The sequence below is a fragment of the Lepidochelys kempii genome, chromosome 2 (assembly GCF_965140265.1).
Source record: "Lepidochelys kempii isolate rLepKem1 chromosome 2, rLepKem1.hap2, whole genome shotgun sequence".
In the NCBI taxonomy this organism is placed as follows: domain Eukaryota; kingdom Metazoa; phylum Chordata; order Testudines; family Cheloniidae; genus Lepidochelys; species Lepidochelys kempii.
Window position 1 is genome coordinate 232,811,184 of NC_133257.1, and position 23,287 is coordinate 232,834,470.

At 42.6% G+C, this 23,287-nt stretch overlaps 1 protein-coding gene across 2 annotated transcripts in view; it reads right to left on the minus strand.

Annotated features, from left to right (window-relative positions):
- The window catches only part of NEBL (nebulette), a 427,388-nt gene that overhangs the window by 270,954 nt on the left and 133,147 nt on the right, over positions 1-23,287 (minus strand). For both annotated transcript variants that reach the window (XM_073334198.1, XM_073334200.1), the window contains exon 3: positions 8,400-8,484. In XM_073334198.1, the coding sequence (XP_073190299.1) occupies positions 8,400-8,484 (85 nt within the window). The remainder of the gene's footprint in view (positions 1-8,399; positions 8,485-23,287) is intronic.

Below are 23,287 nucleotides of genomic sequence, written 5' to 3' on the forward strand. Positions count from 1 at the left end.
GAGGAGACAAGATACTTTCAAAAGCTGGGAGGAGGGAGAGAAACAAAGGGTCTATATCTGTCGGTACGCTGCTTTTGCCGGGGATAGACCAGGAATGGAGTCTTAGAACTTTTAGTAAGTAATCTAGCTAGGTATGTGTTAGATTATGATTTCTTTAAATGGCTGAGAAAAGAACTGTGCTGAATAGAATGACTATTTCTGTCTGTGTGTTTTTTTTGTAACTTAAGGTTTTGCCTAGAGGGATTCTCTATGTTTTGAATCTAATTACCCTGTAAGGTACCTACCATCCTGATTTTACGGGGGTGATTCCTTTACTCCCCTATTTACTTCTATTTCTATTAAAAGTCTTCTTGTAAGAAAATTGAATGCTTTTTCATTGTTCTCAGATCCAAGAGTTTGGGTCTGTGGTCACCTATGCAAATTGGTGAAGATTTTTACCAAACCTTTCCCAGGAAGTGGGGTGCAAGGGTTGGGAGGATTTTGGGGGGAAAGACGTGTCCAAACTACGTTTCCCAGTAAACCCAGTTAGAGTTTGGTGGTGGCAGTGGATATTCCAAAGACAAAGGATAAAATTAATTTGTACCTTGGGGAAGTTTTAACCTAAGTAGTAAAAGTAAGCTTAGGAGGTTTTCATGCAGGTCCCCACATCTGTACCCTAGAGTTCAGAGTGGGGGAGGAACCTTGACAGCCCCATACATGTTGCTTCTATGATCAGCTGCATGGCATTCTAGAGGGGGACCCTACCACTACCCCTACCACTACCCCACCACTGTCCGTGGACACCTGAAAGGGGGGAGTCTCACGCAACAGGGAGGAGGATTTTGTGGATGAGGAAGAGGATGCGAATGCACAGTAGGCAAGCGGTGAATCTGTTCTCCCTGGCAGCCAGGACCTTTTCATCACCCTGGAGCCAATACCCTCCCAAGGTGGGATCCCTGACCCTGAAGTTGGAGAAGGCAGCTCTGGTGAGTGCACATTTGTAACTATAGTACAGGGTTTAAAAGCAATAGTGCTTAATGTTTGTTTGACCCTGAGCAATTGGGATGCATTCGCAGACAGTACAGCTACTGGAAAAGTCTGTTAACGTGTCTGAGGATGGAGAGGGAATCTTCCAGGGACATCTCCATGAAGCTTTCCTGAAAGTACTCTGAAAGCCCTTGCAGAAGGTTTCTGGGGAGAGCTGCCTTATTTCGTCCTCCACGGTAGGACACTTTACCACGCCAAGCCAGTAGCAAGTAGTCTGGAATCATTGCAGCACAAAGCATGGCAGCGAATGGTCCTGGGTTTTGGTTGCATTCAAGCAACATTCAGTCTATATCTTTCTGTGTTAGCCTCAAGAGAGTGATATTCAGGGTCACCTGGTTGAAATAGTGGAATTTTTGTAAGGGAACAGTAAAAGGACCCCGTTCATGCTGGGTTGTTTGCACTTGGCTAAAAGGGATAATCTGGGAGAATAGCCACGGGGTGGGGGGAGAGGTGAAGGGATCATCCCAGAGAATAGCCATGCGGTGGCATGGGGGGAGGTGTGTGCTGCACATCCACCCGAAAACCACAGCCCCTCTTTTTAAATGTGAAACCCAACTGGCATTGCTTGCTATGGGAAAGGATGGTGCTGCAGTTTGAAACCATTCCCACATGTTATGAAGGCGGAAGAAGCCAACTCCGCGTACCAAAAGGCTTACCAAGGCTGCCTGGAAACCAAATTCTGTTGCCCAGCCATTTGTGGTGTGTCATCATACTGACAGGCGCTCAATATAAAAGGCAGAAGGTGACCTTGTACCTGAAGCACATGTGCTATGAATTGCTTGATTCACTGTGAAAGAGTCTCCCTTTTGTTCTCAGAAATGTATCATCTTAAATTTTACAATCCCTTTTTATATTCCCCCAGGTGCAAATGTTTCTATGCTCCCCCATCATCTTCGTCCCTGAGGTTATCGCAGATTAAAAGGCGAAAAAAATGCACTCACGATGACATGTTTGCCAAGCTCATGCAGTTCTCCCGCACTGATAGGGCACAGCTTAATGCATGGAGGCATTCAGTTGCAAAGGCCAGGAAAGAATTAAGTGAGCACGGAGAGCAGAGGCAGAACGCGATGTTGAGACTAATGGGGGAATAAACAGACATGATGAAGTGTCTCTTGGGGGAGCAAGCGGACATGATGAAGCATCTGTTGGAGCTGCGGGAAAGCCAACAAGAGCACAGACCACCACTGCATCCATCGTATAACCGCTTGCCCTCTTCCCCAAGTTGCATACCCTCCTCACCCAGATGCCCAAGAACACGGGGGAAGGCTCTGGGCACCCAGCAACTCCACTCCAGAGGATGGCCCAAGCAACAGAACAGTTTTGATTTGTAGTGTGGCTATAATAAGCCATGTGGCCTTGTCCTTCCCTCCTCCTGCACCGCACCCCACCCGGGCTACCTTGTCAATTATCTCATTTTTTTTTAAATTAATAAAGAAAGAATGCATGGTTTCAAAACAATAGTTACTTTATTTCCTTTGCCAGCTGTGATCCACGGGGGGAGGGTGGCTGGCTTACAGGGAATTAAAATCAACAAAGGGGGGCGGTTTGCAGCAAGGAGAAACACACACAGCTGTCACACCATAGCCAGGCCAGTAATGAAACTGTTTTTCAAAGCCTCTCTGATGCGCAGTGCGCCTAGCTGTGCTCTTCTAATAGCCCTGGTGTCTGGCTGCTCAAAATCAGCCGCCAGTCGATTTGCCTCAACCTCCCACCCTGTCAAACGTCTCCCCCTTACTCTCAAAGATATTATGAAGCACACAGCATGCAGCAATAACAGTGAGAATATGGCTTTCGCTGAGGTCTAACCTACTCAGCAAACTGTGCCAAAGTTTTAAAAGCCAAAGGCACATTCTACCACAATTCTGCACTTGCTCAGCCTATAGTTGCACTGCTCCTTACTGCTGTCCATTCTGCTTGTGTATGGCTTCATGAGCCACGGGAGCAAGGCGTAGGCTGGGTCCCCAAGGATAACTATTGGCATTTCAACATCCCCATTAAAACAGTAATTTTCTGGTCTGGGAAGTAAGTTCCTTCTTGCAGCTGCTCGAACAACCCTGAGTTCCTAAAGATACGAGCATCATGCACCTTTCCCAGCCATCCAACATTGATGTCAGTGAAACGTTCCTTGTGATCCACCAGTGCTTGCAGCACCATTGAGAAGTACCCCTTGCGGTTTACGTACTGGTTGGCAAGGTGGTCCAGTGCCAAGATAGGGATATGCATTCTATCACCCCACCACAGTTAGGGAACCCCATTGCAGCAAAGCCATCCAGTATGACCTGCACATTTCCCAGAGTCACTACCGTTGAAAGCAGCATGTCAGTGATTGCATTGGCTACTTAGATCACAGCAGTCCCCACAGTAGACTTGCCCACTCCAAACTGATTCCCGACTGACTGGTAACAGTCAGGCACTGCAAGCTTCCACAGGGCTATCACTACTCGCTCTCAACTGTTAGGGCAGCTCTCATCTTAGTATCCCTGTGCTTCAGGGTAGGGGAAAGCAACTCACAAAGTTCAAGAAAAGTGGCCTTACTTGTGCGAAAGTTCTGCAGCCACTGTGAATCATCCCATACCTGCAAGACTATACATTCCCACCAGTCTATGCTTCTTTGCCGGGCCCAGAATCGGCGTTCCACTGTATCAACCAGCCCCGCTGCCACTATGATGTCCGAATTGCCACAGCCCATGCTTTCAGGAACGTCTGTGTCCATGTCCTCATCACAAACACCCTCATGCTGGCATCTCTTAATCTGGTTCTGCACGTACTCCAGGATAATGCGTGAGGTGTTTACAATGCTCACAAGAGCAGCAGTGAGCTGAGCTGGCTCCATGCTTGCCATGGTATGGCATCTGTACGGGTAACCCAGGAAAAAAGGCACGAAACTATTGTCTGCCATTGCTTTCACGGAGAGAGAGGGGAGTGACTGATGACATGTACCCAAAGAATAGCTTAAGGGTGGCAGGGCTGAACTTCAATGTTTTGGCCCCATGAGGCATTGGGAGCTTAACCCAGAATTCCAATAAGACTGCGGGAACTGTGGGATAGCTACCCACAGTGTACCGCTCCATGAGTCAATGCTAGCCAAGGTATTGAGGATGCACTCCGCCAACTTAATGCGCTTACTGGGGACATACACAATCAACTGTATAAAATCAATTTCTAAAAATTGACTTGTAAAAAAATCGACCTAATTTCGTAGTGTAGCAGTGTAAGAGACCTGGGTTCTGAGCCTGCAGTGACCTTTTACAAGTTCTCTGCAAGTTTATTAAAAAATGGGTGTGGGAGAGAGTTATCAGAGCTCTTCCTTGACTGCCTCCTAGGTTGGGGTTCATGGCTTTAGTTAGTAATAAAGGTAGTGAGTTGCGTGCGAATTTCAACATCAGTTAAAAGAGGTGAGATTTGAAGTTATTGTCGCCTCTTTTCCAACTCAGGGAACAATCCTGTAGGCTAGAAGGGCATTTGATCGGGAAAAAGTCAGTGTCTCTCCCACTTTCCCCCTCCCTCTGGAAGTGAGTAATGGCATTCATGACAAATCAGATTTGTCATCAAATTCAATGGGTTCAGCTTAACACGGACATTTTTCTGTTATGGCTAAAAAGTTATAAAATCACTATAGACCAATAGTGCAGATACTCACCGACTTATGCAATCGTTCCGCTCCGGAACGCCTTGCATAACTCAAATTTTGCGTATGTCAGAAACATACACCCAACCATTACGCAAAAAAACCAAACAAAAAAAACCCCTCCTATGTCTAGCTTACGGAACTTTTTCCGTAAGTGCGGATTTGCGTCAGTCGGGTCTTGTGTAACCCAGGGAGCATCTGTACCAATGTATAACTGATATTGTGGGAATCTGCATGTGACAAACAACAAAGTGGACAAAGGACTTGTCCCAGGGTGTTTTAGATTTCTTGCAGAAAGGGTATGAAGAAAAATGAGAAAATCCAGTGAAAAAACTGCAGAAGGAATAACTTTAGAAATCTTATTATTCTTTCTGAATCAATTCATCTTCATCAATCCACCATGAAAAGTTCAAATAGGACTCAAAGTTTATATTCTATGTTTTGGGTTTACCCATTTCAAAGAAGTTTTTATAAAATAAAGGTTTAAAGCTTCTGGTAAACTGAACTCTGTAATACAACCTTAACTATGGTGCTGCTGCCACCGCACCATAATAAAAATAAGCAAACTGCAGCTCTCTAAGCTACTTAAATCAAGATGAAATGCAACTTCCACAGAACTTTGCTCTTTACAGATAAGTGTATCCATATGTCGCATGGCAGAACTTCTGTAGGCCATATTTGGTCCATGGATCAAACTTTAATCACACCAGAAAAAAATGTTAAGTCTTCCATATATGTATTACTGTAAATATTGACACCAACATTTTCCGTTACAATTCCCATTGCTTCACCCATTCTTCTATAAACAGCTTCCCAAGAGGAGAACATTAAAAGGTATCTTCTCAATTCTGCTTTCTGGGCTTTTGCCACATTACTCCAATTATTGGTCCTGTGAGATTTGCAAGTAAATTTCAGTGTAGCAAGATAAAAATACACCCACAAATAGCCAATCATCAAAAGAATAAAGTTCAGTAAAGCCTGATCAATAGTTTTATATAAGGCAATTTCCAAATAATGCATAAAAATCAAATAATAAGAAAACAAATAATTTGAAAACAAATATATCAAGATGTTAAGAACTGAATGACAATGGAAACTGGAGATTATAGATACCATAGAATACCATAAGCAAATAAACGTGCATATTTTGTTTATGTAGAGTGAAAGAATTATGTATCAATTGACAAACTTTGTATTTTCCTTTTATTATGCATTTTTAATGCCTCTCATTAACCTGGCTGTGGTAATTTTAACTGGTAATATTTTAATGGCAACTTGAGTAAAAAGAGCTTTATACTGAATTCTTATGGTATATATTGGGACCACCTCCACCATTTAGGCAATCATCCAGGACAAGCAAATATTAGGAGCAGCTAAATATTTAATAACTGTGTTACTGTAGGCTGAAATGAGCCAACATTTTGTGGTTTGCTTAGTGCATAAGAACCCCTTGGGCCTGATTCTGATCTTACATACACTCTTGTGACTCAGGAATAACTTAAGTGATGACATTGTCCAGCTATACCGAAAGGAGGACAGGAAACACTTGATAAGGATTTAATCAGGCTGCAACTTTATTATTAGATGTCTGGGACTACCTGACAAATAAAAGCGTACAGTGCAGGTAAACCCTGTTTGTTTTGTAATTAGCTGGGCGGGAGGCTTCCACCAGCTCCCCCTCTTTTTCCATCCAGGTCCCTCCAGCAAATCCATTGCCAGAACCTAACCATCCACACCCCTTCATAGGAGGGGTAAGATGGGCTATAAGAAAGGGGGGTTGGCTCCCTGCCATTCCAACCATAGGAACCCCAAACCTCACACCGTTCCATTCCTTTAACCAGCTCCTCCTTTTTAAGTCCTTTATCAGGCCATTTATCTGGTCACTGGATGCCTTCCCTATGCAATACTTGCACTGGACATCCGCCTCACACTTACCAAATAAGTTGCAACATATAGCCTACCAAACCTTTTGTGCTCACCATAATAGGTGTTCCCTAACATCCGCTGTGAGGAAGGTGAAAAAACCCCACTCCACCCAAGCCAATATGGTGGTGAGGGAAAAAATTCCTTCCCAGCCCCCCCTAAAAAAAGGAGCATCTAGCACAATGTCCACAGCAGGTTCAAACCCACCTGATAATCACACCTCAGGAAGGGGGAGGGAGAGGGGATGCTGCCTTGCCTGCTGCATAGAGAAAGGGGTTTCCAACACCAGCACTTGCACCTTTAAAGCCTTCCACCCTTACAAGGGGGTGAGTCGGTGTTGCAAAGCTAACCAACACCACCTTTCTGCAGCAGTTTCTGATCTAGTTCTCCTCCCTCCCACTGTCATAAAGCTCTACTGTCTTCCTCCGGCAAGCCTGGACAATGGCCTCCCTACTTTCAGTGCAGGGTGGTCAATCACATTACAGTGGTGTAAATACCCGTGTTAACAAGGTCAGAAGTGGGCTCCCTGAGTTAGCCATGGTATTATTATTATTTATCATTTGTATTATCATAACACTTAACCCTAGTAATGAACCAGGACCTCATTGTACTAGGCACTGTCCAAACATGGAAAAAGTCAGTCCCTACTCCAAAGCCATACAAATAATTTTTCAACTGAATTACAGTCCTTTAAACACTAATACCAAAAGAAGGAGGAGTCCTTGTGGCACCTTAGAGACTAACAAATTTATTTGAGCATAAAGGTTTCATGGGTTATAACCCACTTCATCAGATGCATGGAGTGAACAATACAGTAGGCAGGTATAAATATACAGCACATGAAAAGATGGGAGTTGCCTTACCAAGTGGGGGGAGGGGTCCAGTGCTAACGAGGCCAATTCAGTCAGGGTGGATGTAGCCTATTCTCAACAGTTGACAAGAAGGTGTGAGTATCAACAGAGGGGAAATTACTTTTTGTGGAGACCCAGCCACTCCCAGTCTTTGTTTAGGAACCAATCCCTGCAACAAACCCCACTGACAACTCTGTCCTCATGTCTATTCAAGGGACACCATCACAGGACCTAACCACATCAACCACTCCATCAGGGGCTCATTCACCTGCACAGCTACCATTGTGATATATGCCATCATGTGCCAGCAATGCCCCTCTGTCATGTACATTGGCCAAACTGGACAGTTTCTATGCAAAAGAATAAATGGACACAAACCAGACGTCAAGAATCGTTACATTCAAAAACCAGTAGGAGAGCACTTCAATCCCCCTGGACACTCAACAACAGACTTAAAAGTCATTCTTCAACAAAAAAAACTTCAAAAAGAAACTGCAGAACTGGAATTAATTTGCAAACTTGACACCATCAAATTAGGCCCGAATAAAGACTGGGAATGGTTGGATCACCACAAAAGGAAATTTTCCCTCTGTTGATACTCACACCTTCTTGTCAACTGTTGGGAATGGGCTACATCCACCCTGACTGAATTGGCCTCATTAGCACTGACCCCCCAACTTGGTAAGGCAACTCTCATCTTTTCATGTGCTGTATATTTACACCTGCCTACTGTATTTTTCACTCCATGCATCTGATGAAGCGGGTTATTGCCCATGAAAGCTTACGCCAAATAAATTTGTTTCTCTAAGGTGCCACAAGGACTCCTTGTTGTTTTTGCTGATGCAGACTAACACGGCTACTCCTCTGAAACCTAATACCAAAAGAACACTCATACTGCAATGAGAAGCTGATAGAAAAATTGACTTGATTATCTAATATTAGTGAAATACAAGAACTAAGTCAATGATTACCTGACTTTGCAATTCACTTTGTTGCTTCAGACGAAGGTTTTCTGGTGTATCTGCCACCGTAGTGAAGGACTGTTTTGGGTAGTGTCTAGAAAAAAAATCACAACATCAAATAGGGAATATCTACATGTTCTGGAAAGTCAAATGCATCCCAATATTCTTTGCCACTTCATTTCAATTAAAAGAAAAGGAGTACTTGTGGCACCTTAGAGACTAACAAATTTATTTGAGCACAAGCTTTCGTGAGCTACAGCTCACTTCATTGGATGCACTGCATGCATCTGATGAAGTGAGCTGGAGCTCACGAAATCTTATGCTCAAATAAATTTGTTAGTCTCTAAGGTGCCACAAGTACTCCTTTTCTTTTTGCGGATACAGACTAACACGGCTGCTACTCTGAAACCTTTCATTTCAATTGACAGCTGGATTTCATAGTTGGCTAGTTTTATGTTAAAACTAGTTACTATAACATTTAAAAATTCTGGTAAAATATCTGTGTGTTAGTCATACATTGCACAAATATGAGTGAGTTACTATAATTAGTCTAAATGCCATATATCCACTGTGAACACTAACTAGTCAGCATGATTTGTGCAAAATCTGTTGTGTAGTATGAAATAAAACAGATACCATGCTTAATTGTGTTTTTCCCTATGTGCTTGGGATATTGCTATACTGAATTAAGGCTAAGCTAAAATGCATTAAAATAGAATTGCTTAATGGAAAAAGAAAAGCCAAATAAATCATATTTAGAATACCAACATGTTTGGGATGAAAACCACACCAGTGCTGAAATCTACAGGATCCAGCAAGGTTATACTGACATTACATGTACAGAAAGGTCAAACCTTTTAATGTTAATAGTGTCAACATACTTCTGTATGTAAAAATAAATGACATCCAATATCAAAGACTGCACTGCAAAAAAACTCAGTTTTGAAAGTTACTGTGAATCTCTTCTTCAATTTAAAATTTTATATCATTGTAATATATTCTTGTTATTTTCTATTTTACAGACACCTTTGACAGGCAAGTCATGCTTATCACAATGTATGACTCCCCTACAGAACAATAATTTGTTCATTTTTCATGCTTTTATCACAAGTCTTTTTCTGAATCACCTACAATTAAAAAAATTTATAGGAAAGATGGGAAACAAGAAAACAGCTAAACCAAGACTTGCTCAGAACCAGAAGTATTGTAAAGAAACTGATTCTTACAACCTTCTTGCTAAAAGCTTAAGTCTTAAGCCAAAAGCAAAGATTCAATTTATGATTATGCTGACGCACCCATACATACATTTAGATATCTTGTTAGTTTATCATATAGTCTGCCAACTTTCTCATTTGGATATCAAATATTTCAGAAGTTTAGTTAAAACATATATAATCTTCATACAGCAATGTCTGCAATATAATTTCCATTGTAAAACAAGGCTATAAATAAATTGTCAGAATACTTAGGATATACACCATAATACTTTGCCATGAACAAATTCAAGGTGTTCTCTAAAGGATTATTTCAGCAACTGGTGCAATCTCTAAATCAATGTACAACTACTGCTAAAAACTGATTTATATTTTTTTTTTGCCAGAAAATTGGGCCTTTCACAAAACAAAATTTTTCATGATAAGTTTCTGCTTTCTGTGGAAAAATTAGACTTTTCATTTAAAAATTAAATACCTGAAAACTGGAAAGTTTTTGGTTTTCAACCAAAGGCTGAAAACTTTCAATTCAGAAATGTTGGTGTTGATGCTTTTATTCAGATATCTCATGTCCCCATTCTTCTATGTGGGTCAGGTTTCCCAACCACACTATGGCTGCCATAATGCACCATGGTAGCTCAGCAAGAAAGTATATTATTGTGCATCGTGGGAGATACAGTTCAGCCACAGAGAATACTAGTGGCATAAACACTTAGGGTATGTCTATGCTACGGAATAAGGTCGAATTTATAGAAGTCGGTTTTTTAGAAATCGGTTTTATATATTCGAGTGTGTGTGTCCCCACAGAAAATGCTCTAAGTGCATTAAGTGCATTAACTCGGCGGAGCGCTTCCACAGTACCGAGGCTAGAGTCGACTTCCGGAGCGTTGCACTGTGGGTAGCTATCCCACAGTTCCCGCAGTCTCCGCTGCCCATTGGAATTCTGGGTTGAGATCCCAATGCCTGATGGGGCTAAAACATTGTCGCGGGTGGTTCTGGGTACATATCATCAGGCCCCCGTTCCCCTTCCTCCCTCCCTCCGTGAAAGCAAGGGCAGACAATCGTTTCGCGCCTTTTTTTCTGAGTTACCTGTGCAGACGCCATACCACGGCAAGCATGGAGCCCGCTCAGGTAACCGTCACCCTATGACTCCTGGGTGCTGGCAGACGCGGTACGGCATTGCTACACAGTAGCAGCAACCCCTTGCCTTGTGGCCACAGACGGTACAGTACGACTGGTAGCCGTCATCGTCATGCCCGAGGTGCTCCTGGCCACGTCGGCAGGGAGCGCCTGGACAGACATGGGCGCAGGGACTAAATTTGGAGTGACTTGATCAGGTCATTCTCTTTAGTCCTGCAGTCAGTCCTATTGAACCGTCTTATGGTGAGCAGGCAGGTGATACGGATTGCTAGCAGTCGTACTGTACCATCTTCTGCCAGGCAGGCAAGAGATGAGGATGGCTAGCAGTCGTATTGTACCATCTTCTGCCAGGCAGTCAAGAGATGAGGATGACATGCAGTCCTTCTGCACCATCTGCTGCCAGCCAAAGATGTAAAAGATAGATGGAGTGGATCAAAACAAGAAATAGACCAGCTTTGTTTTGTACTCATTTGCTTCCCCCCCTCCCCTCTCTAGGGGACTCATTCCTCTAGGTCACACTGCAGTCACTCACAGAGAAGGTGCAGTGAGGTAAATCTAGCCATGTATCAATCAGAGGCCAGGCTAACCTCCTTGTTCCAATAAGAACGATAACTTAGGTGCACCATTTCTTATTGGAACCCTCCGTGAAGTCCTGCCTGAAATACTCCTTGATGTAAAGACACCCCCTTTGTTGATTTTAGCTCCCTGAAGCCAACCCTGTAAGCCGTGTCGTCAGTCGCCCCTCCCTCCGTCAGAGCAACGGCAGACAATCGTTCCGCGCCTTTTTTCTGTGCGGACGCCAAACCAAGGCAAGCATGGAGGCCGCTCAGCTCACTTTGGCAATTAGGAGCACATTAAACACCACACGCATTATCCAGCAGTATATGCAGCACCGGAACCTGGCAAAGCGATACCGGGCGAGGAGGCGACATCAGCGCGGTCACGTGAGTGATCAGGACATGGACACAGATTTCTCTGAAAGCATGGGCCCTGCCAATGCATGCATCATGGTGCTAATGGGGCAGGTTCATGCTGTGGAACGCCGATTCTGGGCTCAGGAAACAAGCACAGACTGGTGGGACCGCATAGTGTTGCGGGTCTGGGATGATTCCCAGTGGCTGCGAAACTTTAGCATGCGTAAGGGCACTATCATGGAACTTTGTGACTTGCTTTCCCCTGCCCTGAGGCGCATGAATACCAAGATGAGAGCAGCCGTCACAGTTGAGAAGCGAGTGGCGATAGCCCTGTGGAAGCTTGCAACGCCAGACAGCTACCGGTCAGTTGGGAATAATTTGGAGTGGGCAAATCTACTGTGGGGGCTGCTGTGATGCAAGTAGCCAACGCAATCAAAGATCTGCTGATATCAAGGGTAGTGACCCTGGGAAATGTGCAGGTCATAGTGGATGGCTTTGCTGCAATGGGATTCCCTAACTGTGGTGGGACGATAGACGGAACCATATCCCTATCTTGGCACCGGAGCACCAAGCCGCCGAGTACATAAACCACAAGGGGTACTTTTCGATAGTGCTGCAAGCTCTGGTGGATCACAAGGGACGTTTCACCAACATCAACGTGGGATGGCCGGGAAAGGTGCATGATGCTCGCATCTTCAGGAACTCTGGTCTGTTTCAAAAGCTGCAGGAAGGGACTTTATTCCCAGACCAGAAAATAACTGTTGGGGATGTTGAAATGCCTATATCCCCCTATCCTTGGGGACCCAGCCTATCCCTTAATGCCATGGCTCATGAAGCCGTACACAGGCAGCCTGGACAATAGTCAGGAGCTGTTCAACTACAGGCTGAGCAAGTGCAGAATGGTGGTAGAATGTGCATTTGGACGTTTAAAGGCGCGCTGGCGCAGTTTACTGACTCACTTAGACCTCACCATTCCCACTGTTATTACTGCTTGCTGTGTGCTCCACAATATCTGAGAGAGTAAGGGGAAGACGTTTATGGCGGGGTGGGAGGTTGAGGCAAATCGCCTGGCTGCTGGTTACGCGCAGCCAGACACCAGGGCGGTTAGAAGAGCACAGGAGGGCGCGGTACGCATCAGAGAAGCTTTGAAAACCAGTTTCATGACTGGCCAGGCTACGGTGTGAAAGTTCTGTTTGTTTCTCCTTGATGAAACCCCCCGCCCCTTGGTTCACTCTACTTCCCTGTAAGCTAACCACCCACCCCTCCTCCCTTCAATCACCGCTTGCAGAGGCAATAAAGTCATTGTTGCTTCACATTCATGCATTCTTTATTCATTCATCACACAAATAGGGGGATGACTACCAAGGTAGCCCAGGAGGGGTGGTGGAGGAGGGAAGGAAAATGCCACACAGCACTTTAAGCACAGCACTTTAAAAGTTTACAACTTTAAAATTTATTGAATGACAGCCTTCTTTTTTTTGGGCAATCCTCTGTGGTGGAGTGGCTGGTTGGCCGGAGGCCCCCCCACCGCGTTCTTGGGCGTCTGGGTGTGGAGGCTATGGAACTTGGGGAGGAGGGCGGTTGGTTACATAGGGGCTGTAGTGGCAGTCTGTGCTCCAGCTACCTTTGCTGCAGCTCAACCATACACTGGAGCATACTGGTTTGGTCCTCCAGCAGCCTCAGCATTGAATCCTGCCTCCTCTCATCACGCTGCCGCCACATTTGAGCTTCAGCCCTGTCTTCAGCCCGCCACTTACTCTCTTCAGCCCGCCACTTACTCTCTTCAGCCCGCCACCTCTCCTCCCGGTCATTTTGTGCTTTCCTGCACTCTGACATTATTTGCCTCCATGCATTCGTCTGTGCTCTGTCAGTGTGGGGGGACAGCATGAGCTCAGAGAACATTTCATCGCGAGTGCGTTTTTTTTTTCTTTCTAAGCTTCACTAGCCTCTGGGAAGGAGAAGGTCCTGTGATCACTGAAACACATGCAGCTGGTGGAGAAAAAAAAAGGGACAGCGGTATTTAAAAAGACACATTTTATAAAACAGTGGCTACACTCTTTCAGGGTAAACCTTGCTGTTAACATTACATACATAGCACATGTGCTTTCGTTACAAGGTCGCATTTTGCCTCCCCCCACCGCGTGACTATCCCCTCAACCTTCCCCCCTCCCTGTGGCTAACAGCGGGGAACATTTCTGTTTAGCCACAGGCAAACAGCCCAGCAGGAATGGGCTCCTCTGAGTGTCCCCTGAAGAAAAGCACTCTATTTCAACCAGGTGACCATGAATTATATCTCACTCTCCTGAGGATAACACAGAGAGATAAAGAACGGATATTGTTTGAATGCCAGCAAACATACACTGCAATGCTTTGTTCTACAATGATTCCCGAGTACGTGTTACTGGCCTGGAGTGGTAAAGTGTCCTACCATGAAGGACGCAATAAGGCTGCCCTCCCCAGAAACCTTTTGCAAAGGCTTTAGGACTACATCTAGGAGAACCGCGAATGCCAGGGCAAAGTAATCCTTTCACATGCTTGCTTTTAAACCATGTATAGTATTTTAAAAGGTACACTCACTGGAGGTCCCTTCTCCGCCTGCTGGGTCCGGGAGGCAGCCTTGGGTGGGTTCGGGGGGTACTGGCTCCAGGTCCAGGGTGAGAAACAGTTCCTGGCTGTCGGGAAAAACAGTTTCTCCGCTTGCTTGCTGTGAGCTATCTACAACCTCATCATCATCATCATCATCTTCTTCGTCCCCAAAACCTGCTTCCGTATTGCCTCCATCTCCATTGAAGGAGTCAAACAACATGGCTGGGGTAGTGGTGGCTGAACCCCCTAAAATGGCATGCAGCTCATCATAGAAGCAGCATGTTTGGGGCTCTGACCCGGAGTGGCCGTTCGCCTCTCTGGTTTTCTGGTAGGCTTGCCTCAGCTCCTTCAGTTTCACACGGCACTGCTTCGGGTCCCTGTTATGGCCTCTGTCCTTCATGCCCTGGGAGATTTTCACAAAGGTTTTGGCATTTCGAAAACTGGAACGGAGTTCTGATAGCACGGATTCCTCTCCCCAAACAGCGATCAGATCCCGTACCTCCCGTTCGGTCCATGCTGGAGCTCTTTTGCGATTCTGGGACTCCATCATGGTCACCTCTGCTGATGAGCTCTGCATGGTCACCTGCATCTTGCCACGCTGGCCAAACAGGAAATGAGATTCAAAAGTTCACGGTTCTTTTCCTGTCTACCTGGCCAGTGCATCTGAGTTGAGAGTGCTGTCCAGAGCGGTCACAATGGAGCACTCTGGGATAGCTCCCGGAGGCCAATACCGTCGAATTGTGTCCACAGTACCCCAAATTCGAGTCGGCAACGTCGATTTAAGCGCTAATCCACTTGTCAGGGGTGGAGTAAGGAAATCCATTTTAAGAGCCCTTTAAGTCAAAATAAAGGGCTTCATTGTGTGGATGGGTGCAGGTTTACACCAATTTAACGCTGCTAAATTCGACCTAAAGTCCTAGTGTAGACCAGGGCTGAAACTACAAATATAATGAGGCACAGTGGTAGCATTTCCAAACTGAAATTTTCGGGTTTTGGCTAATTTTTTTCAGTTTTTGATTTTTCACGGGAAAGATTAAATTTTTGGGGTGGGGACCTATTTTCCAACTAATTCTAGTATTCTCTATTATATTCTTAGAAGAGGAAGGGCTCTGTGATTTTAATACATATGTGCCTAAACTCTGATGCTTCTTATACTCCTGTGGGGAAAAAGGTGGCTCAGAATCCAGAAAAAGGAGGCAACTTCAGAACTACATAACCTGAAGATAGCTCCTATTTATACAGGTGCACAGAGCCAGCTAATATCAATATCTGTTAGTTCCCAGCGAGTCTTGGAACAGATACAGGAATAGGGTGGAGTTTACAGAAAAGTCATGTTCACAGATCAGTCCTATGGATGTAAACATGTCAGCCTACTATAGCACCTCTTAGTTACATCATCCAACTTATTCCAGCTGTAAAATGGAGTAAGTCATTCCTCATTTGCCTCATTCTTTCTCTACTTTTCATAGCTGATTTGTTGATAGAAAGAGAAGATGAGTATGAAGGGTTCTACACTGAGATGTACTGGGACAGAAGACAGTATGTGAGGAAGACAGAAAGGATGGGCATGGTTTTAATCCTGCAGAGCCCAACAAAGTGGATTAGGAGAGCTCATTCTGACCTAGAGCTTTCCTATTTCAAAAGTCCATTAAGCCTTCAGCAATTCATATAGGTAGAAAAAGTTGTGGTACATTTGTCCTGACACCATGAGGCTTTTGGGTCCTGGAGATCCACCACTAGCAGCTCTGAATACAGGTAGTTTGCTATTTATATGCATCTTTGGCAAATATAGTGACAGTTTGGCCCACAGTATGGAGGCCTAGCCTCCTAATTTTCCTCTTGACCTGGGGACATGTTGGGACAGAAAAGATGGAGACTGTGTGTCTTTTTAACCTGATGTTTCCCAAATTAAAAACTTAGTATGCTGTCCAGAAGATAAGAATATGCATTTCATCCAGCCACATATACTAGCTATTTATTCTAAAGTACTTGTAGGTACAATGGTTTGCTCCATAAACAGATATCCAAAATCACTAATTACTTTTTAAAAAATTAGTGTTGTATTTTAAATTTAAGGCAAAGGTATCTAGGACCCATAACAGATATTTTATAAATGTTTGAATTATAAACAAAAAAAATATTTTTTTTAAATTTCAGTAAACCATTAAAACATATGTACTTCCCCCTACAGAAGTGATAAAACTATTTACATTAAACATGGCATTTAACTGATCATGCTAATCATTTACCCCAGTGTATTACTCATCGTGATTTAAAATTCTTTCAATTTATAAAAATGAGATCATTTAGCAAAATTAATTACCATCAGTGTTCTAGAATTAATGGTCTTATCTTCTGCAGCTGATTGGTGAAACCACCCACATAGTCTATTAAAACAAAGACATACAGTTTTAGTTACAGGCCCTCTAGTTTATGGAAATTCCTGCCTCAAGCCATTAAATGTGGATGGTGCTAAATGTAAATATTATCTTAATCATTTGTTTGTTTTTAATTTAATATTATGAAATGGCTTCATGTTTATTAAAAATATCATTATATACAACAAATTGTCCTATAAATTCTCTAAGGTTCATTAGTGGCAATATTTGTTGTATAATTTATCTTCTCTTATAGCTATTGGCTGAATACCTGTTAAATGTAAAAGAAAAGGAGTACTTGTGGCACCTTAGAGACTAACAAATTTATTTGAGCATAAGCTTTTGTGAGCTACAGCTTACTTCATCGGATGCATTCAGTGGAAAATACAGTGGGGAGATTTATATACACAGAGAACATGAAACAATGGGTGTTACCATACACACTGTAATGAGAGTGATCGTTTAAGGTGAGCTATTATCAGCAGGAGAGCTGGGGGGGGACTTTTTGTAGTGATAATCAAGGTGGGCCATTTCCAGCAGTTGACAAGAACGTCTGAGGAACAGTGGGGGGGGGATAAACATGGGGAAATAGTTTTACTTTGTGTAATGACCACATCCACTCCCAGTCTCTATTCAAGCCAAAGTTAATTGTATCCAGTTTGCAAATTAATTCCAATTCAGCAGTCTCTCGTTGGAGTCTGTTTTTGAAGTTTTTTTGTTGAAGAATCGCAACTTTTAGGTCTGTAATCGAGTGACCAAAGAGATTGAAGTGTTCTCCAACTGGTTTTTGAATGTTATAATTTGTGACGTCTGATTTTTGTCCATTTATTCTTTTACGTAGAGACTGTCCAGTTTGACCAATGTACATGGCAGAGGGGCATTGCTGGCACATGATGGCATATATCACATTGGTAGATGTGCAGGTGGACAAGCCTCTGATAGTGTGGCTGATGTGATTAGGCCCTATTATGGTGTCCCCTGAATAGATATGTGGACACAGTTGGCAACAGGCTTTGTTGCAAGGATAGGTTCCTGGGTTAGTGGTTCTGTAGTGTGGTTGCTGGTGAGTATTTGCTTCAGGTTGGGGGGCTGTCTGTAAACAAGGACTGGCCTGTCTCCCAAGATCTGTGAGAGAGATGGGTCGTCCTTCAGGATAGATTGTAGATGGTTCACCTGCACATCTACCAATGTGATATATGCCAGCAATGCCCCTCTGCCATGTACATTGGTCAAACTGGACAGTCTCTACGTAAAAGAATAAATGGACACAAATCAGACGTCAAGAATTATAACATTAAAAAACCAGTTGGAGAAAACTTCAATCTCTCTAACTTCAAAAACAGACTCCAACGAGAGACTGCTGAATTGGAATTAATTTGCAAACTGGATACAATTAACTTAGGCTTGAATAGAGACTGGGAGTGGATGGGTCATTACACAAAGTAAAACTATTTCCCCATGTTTATCCCCCCAACCCCACTGTTCCTCAGACGTTCTTGTCAACTGCTGGAAATGGCCCACCTTGATTATCACCACAAAAAGTTTTTCCCCCCCCCATGTTCTCCTGCTGGTAATATCTCACCTTAAGTGACCACTCTCGTTACAGTGTGTATGGTAACACCCATTGTTTCATGTTCTCTATGTATATAAATCTCCCCACTGTATTTTCCACTGAATGCATCTGATGAAGTGAGCTGTAGCTCACGAAAGCTAATGCTCAAATAAATTTGTTAGTCTCTAAGGTGCCACAAGTCCTCCTTTTCTTTTGCAAATACAGACTAACACAGCTGCTACTCTGAAACCTGTTAAATGTAAGGAAGTGTTAAGCTAGTTACATTTTGTTTCCTAAATATTTGCTTAAGAACCTACTGTATTTTAGTAAAACATTGTGGATAAAGATGTGGGGATGGATGCAAGCAGCTTTTAATTCACAAGTCCATAGAGATATCATAGTAATTGATAACTCAGTTGCTGTGCTTCCCTTTTATCTTGAGATATTGTGGCCAGAGAAAAGCAGGGAATTTGTTAAGGGGATTGATGTCATGCCAGTAATTTAATGGCAATGTTCAAAGGATTTTGTTTTGTTTTAAGTCTTTGTTAGCACTGAATTTAAGCAATATGTCTGATCAAGCTAATGCTATTAGAGATAATCCAGTATAAAGATCTATACAAGAAGCGCCAGAACAAATCTATATGCATAGCATAGCATTTCTTCACTATGTTACTACACTGCTAGTTTCAGCTGCACAGCTTGATTGGTTAATAAAGCTTCAACTGAACAGCTTTGTATTTAGGGAGTACTTCCAACATTTTTGTGAGTTTAAAACAAAAACTGTGAAGCCCCCAAAGATTCAGGAAATCATATGAAAGTTTGCATGCTTTTCCAGATATTAGCCACATGTTCAGTCTACAAGACTCGCATGAACATTTCCCCAAAACATGCTTACTCATGAGATTTTCAGCTGCATTTCCATTTCAGAGAGCACCAAAAGTAACGAAAGAACTATCAGTTTGGGTATTTCAGCTCTTCTCAGTCTTGACAGGAAACAGAAAATGTAGCAGTGCACAAAAATGGAAAGTAATTGGGAGAAAAGTGGTCAAGATTCAAACTTTCCTGAGTCCCATAAAAAGGTTAGATTCAAAGGTAGGGACAAAAGTTCAGGTCTGTTTATAAATGAGTTGCCCATATCTAGTTATCTTTATATATAGATATATAAAATCTCACATAAAGTAGGTAAATCATCCAACATTTCCTGGTTTTCATTCTAAAAACCTGGTAGTCTCGCAGCTTGCAGAAAAATTTAAAAGACTTTAATTTTGAAAGGAGTCTCAGGGAGTTAGGCACCCAACTGCCACTGAACGTCAGTGGGATCTGGGATGCTTCACTCTTGCAAGTGCCTTTGAAAATTCCAGCAAAACAGCAGATGCTCTAATGAGGTCTTGTATTACTAAAATTCATTATTTTTACAAAATACCCTAATCCCACTTACTAGTATATTATGAAGTATTAATCATTTAAAAATAAACTGCAGTTGAAAATGTACATGAAAAAAAGTTCATTTTCTCATCCCTGACCCTTCTTGCTTTTTTGTTCGGTTTTGTTCAATTTTGCTAATTCACAATTTCAGTAATTCTCAGTCGGTCGCCCAGGTATTAGTGCAAATTAGCAAAATTCTACTGTGTTTTCACCTTGATTCTCTACCTAATCCAGGAGAGTACAGTCTTGTCCACTGAGATGTTAAGTACCAGAAGGGTAAGGGGGTAGAAAGTTTTGATCATGCTGTGGGTCAGACATGAAACTCGTCAGCAGACAACTTCTCACTTTGAAGTTCTTGTTCAGCTGTGCTCTCTGCTGTGAGGCTGTAGCTGGAATGTCTCTGCTCTTTGAAGTTTCCTATCAGACTGCACTTGACTGCAGAGACTGATTGAAGCATTTTTCAAGGAGGAAGAATCTTGCTAGGGAGGTCTTGGTGCTGGAAGACTGGAGCAATGAGGTGACGATGGAAGATTTTGATCTTGCTTCAATTTAACGATTCATCCACAGTGGATTCTGAAGGTTGGGTTATGATTGGCTATGGGATTTGAAAAATAGCTACTCTGTTTATATGAAGGGTAGATTCCCTTGCAACAACTGACTTATTTTGAAAGCTAGAGTGGTTCTTCTCCTTCCTCTTCTAATGTTTTGACGATTGGCTTTTGGAGATATTTAATTTGTGCCTCTGTACTTCTTATTTGAAGTGAAACAGATGGTTGTTCCAGTTTGCCACCTAAACATTGGAAGCCTACCAAGAAAATCCGAAGGGAGAAGGGGCTGAGCTGGTTTGGATGAGATGTAGCAAGTAATAAAATCCATGAAATAATATTATGGAGCAAAAACTTGAGGCCTTTACTCCACAAATAGCTACGGTGCAGGGTAACATTTGGGCTATGGATAAAAGTATAAAAATTGAGCAGCCAATGCTATGCTGTTAAGTTTGATAACAAATGTATTAAAGATCTTTATGCTCCTCTTACTGGAGAAAATTCCATATAGCATAGCATCCCTAGTGGAAGAAAGCCTCATAGTATTAAAGGTTACTTTTGGTACTGCATATCTTAATCATAAAATGCAGAATATTGGAAGTTACAGAAAATTGAAAAGTAATCATTGTTAGCATTAGAGGGGTTGTGAAGAAAAAGGATATGAGGGATCTACTTGAGCTTGTTTTAGAAGTAAAAACTGTACCATCCTTGTACATTTGAAAACATATGTTAGCCCAAAGCATTAAGATTCCTCAAGCTACAATACTAATGAAGGATAAACTGAGAAGATTAGGGCTAATATTGTTATGTTTCTTTCTACTTGGATACAAAGGGGAGTACTGAAGATAATGAGGAAAAAGGAACAAATCTACTACTTGAACACAAGTGTCCACATACAGGCACAACTTCAGACAATGGAAGTAGGGTATTCTAAATCCAGAACTCTCTCATACTAGGTCATCAGCTGCCTTATCGTAACCAGCTAACCTGTAGGTTATTTTGGGAAGGATCTGTGAAGGTGAATAGACAGGTGCCACAGAACATTATGCTATCTGCATTCTGTTGCCAAGGAAACTTCAGCTGCAGACTCGTTTGCTGAAGAGAATGCAAAAAACAGTCAAACTGAGTCTGGGAGCCCCCTATTCTCAGGCTTCTCTAGCAAGTGAGCTGAGTAATTTGCCTAACTCAGTTATCACAAATATGTAGGCATAAAATTAGAAAGGTTAAGGCACAAAATTAGATTAAACTAGCTACAGACAAAGGGTAATATGAAAACATTCTACAAATACATTAGAAAAAAGAGGAAGAGCAAGGACTGGGTAGGCCTGCTAGTCAATGAGGGGAAAAAACAGTAACAGAAAATGTGGAAATGGCAGAAGTGCTAAATGACGTTTTTGTTTCAGTTTTCACCAAAAAGGTTAGTAGTGATTGGATGGCTAACCTAGTGAATGCCAGTGAAAATGAGGTAGGATCAGAGGCTAAAGTAGGGAAAGAAAAAGTTAAAAATTACTTAGACTAGTTCAATGTCTTCAAGTAGCCAGGGCCTGATGAAATACATCCTAGAATAGTCAAGGAGCTGACTGAGAAGATATCTAAGCCATTAGCAATTATCTTCAATAAGTTATGGAAGAATGGGAGAGATTCCAGAGGACTGGAAAAGGGCAAATATAGTGCAAGAGAACAACCCGGGGAATTACAGACCAGTCAGCTTAATTTCTGTACCTGAAAAGATAATGGAGCAAATAATTAAGTACACAATTTGGAAACATCTAGAAGATAATAAGGTGATAAGTAACAGTCAGCATGGATTTGTCAAGAACAAAACATGTCAAACCAACCAAACAGCTTTCTTTGACAGAGTAACAAGACTTGTGGATGGGGGAAGTGGTAGATGTGGTATATCTTGACTTTAGTAGGGCTTTTGATATTGTCTCACAAGACCTTCTCCTAAACAAATTAGGGAAATACAACCTAGATGGAGCTACTATATGGTGGTTGCATAACTGGTTGGAAAACCATTTCCAGAGAGTAGTTACCACTGGCTCATAGTCAAGATCGAAGGGTGTATCAAGTGGGGTCCCACAGGGATCAGTTCTGTGTCCAGTTCTGTTCAATATTTTCATCAATGGCATGGAGAATACACTTACAATGTTTGCACACAATAACAAGCTGGGAGGGGTTGCAAGTGCTTTGGAGGATAGGATTAAAATTCAAAATGATCTGGACAAACTGGAGAAATGGTCCTCATCTTATAAAATGCCTCACTATGTCAACAGCAGAATGTTTTGTGAATCTCTTTTCTTATCTAATATTGTAAATGAATTTCATCATCCTAATTTTATCATAGTTATTTACACTTTGTTTAAACCATTCATCTAACTCTTCCCTAAGCAATTAAAATCACTTCTTGTGATCACAGATACACATCAGAAGACTATGCAATGATTAAATGCTACATTTCTGTAACTGCATTTTTACCAGTAATATAGTTTAAACAGGTTTATTTCCTCAATGCCATAACAAGCGTGTTCTATGCCTGTCCTTCAGACAGAGCAAGAAACTTTTACTGGAAAATCATTGTTATGCCACAGTGGTGCTAAAGCCCAGCTTGTTGTACTTATCATGTGTCACTCTTTATATGTTTGAGTTCCAGTTCAAACTTTCTCCTATTAGCTTCAGCTCATAGATTCATAGACTTTAAGGGTAGAAGCAACCCATCATGATCATCTAGTCTGACCTCCTGCACATCACAGGCTACAGAACCTCACCCACTCACTCCTGTAAGAGACCCATAATCTCTGCCTGAGTTTCTGAAATCCTCAAATCATGATTTAAAGACTTCAAGTTACAGAGAATCCACCACTTATTGTTGTTCAAACCAGCAAGTGACCCATGCCCCAAGCTGCAGAGGAAGGCAAAAACAAAACAAAACAGGGTCTCTGCCAATGGAACCTAGGGGGGAAATTCCTTCCTGACCCCAAATACAGCAATCAGTTAGAACCTGAGCATGTCAGTGAGACTCAACAGCCAGACTCCTGGAAAATAATTCACTGCAGTAACCCAGAACCCTCCCCATCGAATGTCCTATCTCCGGCCGTTGGAGCCATTTGCTACTAGCAGTTGCGGGTGAACCACTGAAGACCAAA